The sequence below is a fragment of the Oncorhynchus tshawytscha genome, linkage group LG12 (genome assembly GCF_018296145.1).
Source record: "Oncorhynchus tshawytscha isolate Ot180627B linkage group LG12, Otsh_v2.0, whole genome shotgun sequence".
Classification (NCBI taxonomy): domain Eukaryota; kingdom Metazoa; phylum Chordata; class Actinopteri; order Salmoniformes; family Salmonidae; genus Oncorhynchus; species Oncorhynchus tshawytscha.
The window spans coordinates 64,061,247-64,067,852 of NC_056440.1; the positions used below are offsets into that span (position 1 = coordinate 64,061,247).

The following is a 6,606-nucleotide window of genomic DNA, read 5'->3' on the forward strand; positions in this document are numbered from 1 at the left end:
TCTCTCTCCTGTTCTCTCTTCCTCTGTTTGCAGACAGTGGTTTTGGAGGCGTGCTCTGAATACTGTCTCTCTCTCTCCGCTTCTCTCTTCCTCTGTTTGCAGACAGTGGTTCTGGAGGCGTGCTCTGAATGCTGTCTCTCTCTCTCCGGTTCTCTCTTCCTCTGTTTGCAGACAGTGGTTCTGGAGGCGTGCTCTGAATACTGTCTCTCTCTCTCCTGTTCTCTTTTCCTCTGTTTGCAGACAGTGGTTTTGGAGGCGTGCTCTGAATACTGTCTCTCTCTCTCCGCTTCTCTCTTCCTCTGTTTGCAGACAGTGGTTCTGGAGGCGTGCTCTGAATACTGTCTCTCTCTCTCCTGTTCTCTCTTCCTCTGTTTGCAGACAGTGGTTCTGGAGGCATGTTCTGAATGCTGTCTCTCTCTCTCTCCGGTTCTCTCTTCCTCTGTTTGCAGACAGTGGTTCTGGAGGCGTGCTCTGAATACTGTCTCTCTCTCTCCTGTTCTCTCTTCCTCTGTTTGCAGACAGTGGTTCTGGAGGCATGTTCTGAATGCTGTCTCTCTCTCTCTCCGGTTCTCTCTTCCTCTGTTTGCAGACAGTGGTTCTGGAGGCATGTTCTGAATACTGTCTCTCTCTCTCTCCGGTTCTCTCTTCCTCTGTTTGCAGACAGTGGTTCTGGAGGCGTGCTCTGAATACTGTCTCTCTCTCTCCTGTTCTCTCTTCCTCTGTTTGCAGACAGTGGTTCTGGAGGCATGTTCTGAATGCTGTCTCTCTCTCTCTCCGGTTCTCTCTTCCTCTGTTTGCAGACAGTGGTTCTGGAGGCGTGCTCTGAATGCTGTCTCTCTCTCCGGTTCTCTCTTCCTCTGTTTGCAGACAGTGGTTCTGGAGGCGTGCTCTGAATACTGTCTCTCTCTCCGGTTCTCTCTTCCTCTGTTTGCAGACAGTGGTTCTGGAGGCGTGCTCTGAATACTGTCTCTCTCTCCGGTTCTCTCTTCCTCTGTTTGCAGACAGTGGTTTTGGAGGCGTGCTCTGAATACTGTCTCATCCCAGCTCCCTCAGTGGATTCTTTCATTCAAACTGTTGTGAATCTTATATTAAGAAACTTTCTTTCTCTCTCTCTTTCTTTTCCTTCCCCCCGCCACCTTTTCTTCCCCCCTCTGCTCTGTTCATCCACCTCAGAAGTCGATGCACTGAGAAAGGAAACCGGAACGAAGCCAGTGTCTGTAACTAAATGGAGCTCTCCCAATGTCTTTCTGTGTGTGGTCTGAATGACACTCACCTTATCTGTGTCCCCGTAGTAACTCTGCTAATTACCCAACTGTGATTACTCCCACTACCCCGCCCGCGCCACATCTCGTGCCACACATAGACCTGCGTCGCATCTATACCCGGGCATAGGGGGTATCACCGATTAACAAGGTCTCAACTGTCTCTGCTGAGTTGGCTCATGACCCTGTGGTGTTTGGTGGTCCACATGTGATTGTTCTGTGTGTGTGCGTACGTGCGTGCGTAGGAGGTTCCTGTGTGATTTCCCCCTTCAACCTTCTCCCTTTTCTCATCAATGGATTCTGCTTGCAATCAGATACAGTACAGTACTTAGGGAAATGTGTTCCCAATCAGTGCCTCTCCCCATCGTTCTCTCTCTCTCTCTCTCTCTCTCTCTCTCTCTGTCTCTGTCTCTGTCTCTGTCTCTCTCTCTCTCTCTCTCTCTCTCTGTCTCTCTCTCTCTGTCTCTGTCTCTCTCTCTCTCTCTCTCTCTCTCTCTCTCTCTCTCTCTCTCTCTCTCTCTCTCTCTCTCTCTCTCTGTCTCTGTCTCTCTCTCTCTCTCTCTCTCTCTCTCTCTCTCTCTCTCTCTCTCTCTATCCACTTATTCCTCCTCTGTGCTGCCAGCCAGTGCATATTCAGAATGGAAATATACCGTAGTATAAACATCTGCTATTTTCGGCTTTTCTTTTGTGTGGGGCAAAATGTCCAAGCAGTCTTGTGTGCTGTGTGTATATCTGATGTGTTGTGTGGAGGGCTTGACCTCTAAGCCTTTAGTAACCTGTAGGGTATGACTCAGTCACAGTGCTGTGGGGGCGGTGACCTTGGACTGACCTTATTGTGTTTCATCTCTTTCTCTCTCCCTGGCCGGCAGTACAAACAGGTGGAGCAGTACATGTCCTTCCACAAGCTGCCGGCTGATATGAGGCAGAGGATCCATGACTACTACGAGCATCGCTACCAAGGCAAGATGTTTGACGAGGAGAGCATCCTGGGAGAACTCAACGAGCCACTCAGAGAGGTGGGAGAGGGCTGGGGGCTGTGTGTGGGTGTTAAAATAGAATACGTACTAATCGCAAAGGGAAACTGTTGTGTGGGTCGTGATTTTGAAGTGCCATAACTGATGAAAATCACTCTTTCAACGTTGGGATGAATTATTCTCTGAGCACTTTCTGTCTCTCTGAGGGGCTGTAAACTAAAGCATCCATCTTCCTCTGTGTGTGCGTGTGTGAATGTGTGTTCCTGTTTGCAGGAAATCGTTAACTTTAACTGTCGAAAGCTGGTGGCTTCCATGCCACTGTTTGCCAACGCGGACCCCAACTTTGTGACCTCCATGCTGACCAAGCTGCGCTTCGAGGTGTTCCAGCCCGGAGACTACATCATCAGAGAGGGCACCATCGGCAAGAAGATGTACTTCATCCAGCACGGAGTGGTCAGCGTTCTCACCAAGGGCAACAAGGAAACCAAGCTGTCAGATGGATCCTACTTCGGGGGTAAGATAAAGAGTGTACCAGGGCAGAAGAAAGGTCACACACACACATTGTGCTGCAGAGCGAAAACCTCTTCAGCTTTAATATTCATAATGGTGGCCTGGAAAAAGACAACAGCACAAATTAGCTTCTTAAGAGGTCAGCCTAGGTCTGCTTTCAGGCACACTGCACAACTGCATGAGTGTAAATGTAATTTCTGCTCTGTTCTTGTCTCTCACGAGCTGGCCCTGATAACAGGGTTGTCTAAAGCACTACTCATTATTCTGCCTGTCATTCTGCAGGGTATGGTGCCTGCTGATTTGATATGTTTTATGTGAGGCTGTTTTCTCTTCCAATGATCAATATGAGCTGTATTTTAATTGCATAAACATGCTAAATGACAAAGAACATAGTTGACATATACAGGGGTTGGAGCCGAAATTAGAAGTTTCTTTCTGAACAGAACCACTATTTTTTTTGTTCAGTTCCACTGTTCCGACCAGAACAATAAAGTTCAGAACTGGTTGGAACTCCAGAAAAGTACTTTTTAAAAATGATTTATTATACTGGGCATCTTGTTATGACATGCATTATCTGAATTCGGTCCACAGAGTTATACCTGGGAGGAGCGGCTTCTATGGAGGAACTTCTAATGTCCTTTGAGCTAGCTGACTAACAAGCCTGTGTGTGCAGAATGGCACTAGAATTAAAAACACGTCTTACATTTTTGTAGTTAATAAATCCTGTGCGATAACTAGGCCTGTAGTATCCTTAACTACTAGCATTGAAAAAGTCAGTGGTGTAAAGTACTGAGGTAAAAATAATTTTAGGTTCTACTTAAGTAGTTTTTTGTTGGTATCTGTTCTTTACTCTTTATAATTTTTTGACAACTTTTACTTTTATTTCACTACATTCCGAAAGAAAATTATGTATTTTTTACTCCATACAGTTTCCCTGACACCCAAAAGTACTTGTTACATTTTGAATGCTTAGCAGGACAGGAAAATGGTCCAATTCACCAACTTATAAAGAGATCATCCCTGGACATCATTTACTTGAGTCTATTAAAGTATCTTTACTCTTACTCAAGTATGACAAATCGGGCACTTTTTCCACCACTGGAAAAAGTGAATCCATTCTTCTCTAGCTAAAGAAATGGGCGGCAGGTAGCATAGCGGTTAAGGGCGTTGAGTAACTAACCAGTAACTAAAATGTTGCTGGTCAGATTCCCCAAGCCAACTAGGTGAAAAATCTGTCAAAGTGCCCTTGAACAAGGCACTTAACCCTAATTGCTCCTGAATGACTAAACTGAATGACTAAACTGTCAACTGTAAAACTGTGGTAAATATCTCTCCCTATCTTCTGAATCCCTCTTGTAACATCAGTACAGTACTATGGTTCTGAGGGGGGAGGGGCCGGTAGCACACATACTGGCAAAGATTTTCAGCTTGCAGGCAGACACTCAAATACGTTTCTGAGTTACAGAGTGAGGGATTTGCATAGGAACTTTGTAGATGTTTTTTCATAGAAATGCCTGGATGACAAAATACCACTATTAACCAGTTCCAACCCCTGATATACAGTGTACGGTTTATGATAAAATACCACTATTAACCAGTTCCAACCCCTGATATACAGTGTACGGTTTATGATAAAATACCACTATTAACCAGTTCTAACCCCTGATATACAGTGTACGGTTTATGATAAAATACCACTATTAACCAGTTCTAACCCCTGATATACAGTGTACGGTTTATGATAAAATACCACTATTAACCAGTTCTAACCCCTGATATACAGTGTACGGTTTATGATAAAATACCACTATTAACCAGTTCTAACCCCTGATATACAGTGTACGGTTTATGATAAAATACCACTATTAACCAGTTCTAACCCCTGATATACAGTGTACGGTTTATGATAAAATACCACTATTAACCAGTTCTAACCCCTGATATACAGTGTACGGTTTATGATAAAATACCACTATTAACCAGTTCTAACCCCTGATATACAGTGTACGGTTTATGATAAAATACCACTATTAACCAGTTCTAACCCCTGATATACAGTGTACGGTTTATGATAAAATACCACTATTAACCCCCCTGATATACAGTAATAAAATACCACTATTAACCAGTTCTAACTCCTGATATACAGTGTACGGTTTATGATAAAATACCACTATTAACCAGTTCTAACCCCTGATATACAGTGTACGGTTTATGATAAAATACCACTATTAACCAGTTCTAACCCCTGATATACAGTGTACGGTTTATGATAAAATACCACTATTAACCAGTTCCAACCCCTGATATACAGTGTACGGTTTATGATAAAATACCACTATTAACCAGTTCTAACCCCTGATATACAGTGTACGGTTTATGATAAAATACCACTATTAACCAGTTCTAACCCCTGATATACAGTGTACGGTTTATGATAAAATACCACTATTAACCAGTAACGGTTTATGATGAAAAATACCACTATTAACCAGTTCTAACCCCTGATATACAGTGTACGGTTTATGATAAAATACCACTATTAACCAGTTCTAACCCCTGATATACAGTGTACGGTTTATGATAAAATACCACTATTAACCAGTTCTAACCCCTGATATACAGTGTACGGTTTATGATAAAATACCACTATTAACCAGTTCTAACCCCTGATATACAGTGTACGGTTTATGATAAAATACCACTATTAACCAGTTCTAACCCCTGATATACAGTGTACGGTTTATGATAAAATACCACTATTAACCAGTTCTAACCCCTGATATACAGTGTACGGTTTATGATAAAATACCACTATTAACCAGTTCTAACCCCTGATATACAGTGTACGGTTTATGATAAAATACCACTATTAACCAGTTCTAACCCCTGATATACAGTGTACGGTTTATGATAAAATACCACTATTAACCAGTTCTAACCCCTGATATACAGTGTACGGTTTATGATAAAATACCACTATTAACCAGTTCTAACCCCTGATATACAGTGTACGGTTTATGATAAAATACCACTATTAACCAGTTCTAACCCCTGATATACAGTGTACGGTTTATGATAAAATACCACTATTAACCAGTTCTAACCCCTGATATACAGTGTACGGTTTATGATAAAATACCACTATTAACCAGTTCTAACCCCTGATATACAGTGTACGGTTTATGATAAAATACCACTATTAACCAGTTCTAACCCCAGTGTGACCACTATTAACCAGTTCTAACCCCTGATATACAGTGTTTTATGATAAAATACCACTATTAACCAGTTCTAACCCCTGATATACAGTGTACGGTTTATGATAAAATACCACTATTAACCAGTTCTAACCCCTGATATACAGTGTACGGTTTATGATAAAATACCACTATTAACCAGTTCTAACCCCTGATATACAGTGTACGGTTTATGATAAAATACCACTATTAACCAGTTCTAACCCCTGATATACAGTGTACGGTTTATGATAAAATACCACTATTAACCAGTTCTAACCCCTGATATACAGTGTACGGTTTATGATAAAATACCACTATTAACCAGTTCTAACCCCTGATATACAGTGTACGGTTTATGATAAAATACCACTATTAACCAGTTCTAACTCCTGATATACAGTGTACGGTTTATGATAAAATACCACTATTAACCAGTTCTAACTCCTGATATACAGTGTACGGTTTATGATAAAATACCACTATTAACCAGTTCTAACCCCTGATATACAGTGTACGGTTTATGATAAAATACCACTATTAACCAGTTCTAACCCCTGATATACAGTGTATAAAATACCACTATTAACCAGGTTTATGATAAAAAATACCACTATTAAC

General features: G+C 41.9%; 1 protein-coding gene across 1 annotated transcript in view; it reads left to right on the top strand.

Moving 5' to 3' along the window:
• The window catches only part of hcn4 (hyperpolarization activated cyclic nucleotide-gated potassium channel 4), an 86,076-nt gene that overhangs the window by 66,033 nt on the left and 13,437 nt on the right, over positions 1-6,606 (top strand). Inside the window, exons 5-6 of the mRNA XM_042330893.1 lie at positions 2,132-2,278; positions 2,510-2,750. Coding sequence (XP_042186827.1) covers positions 2,132-2,278; positions 2,510-2,750 — 388 coding nt within the window. The remainder of the gene's footprint in view (positions 1-2,131; positions 2,279-2,509; positions 2,751-6,606) is intronic.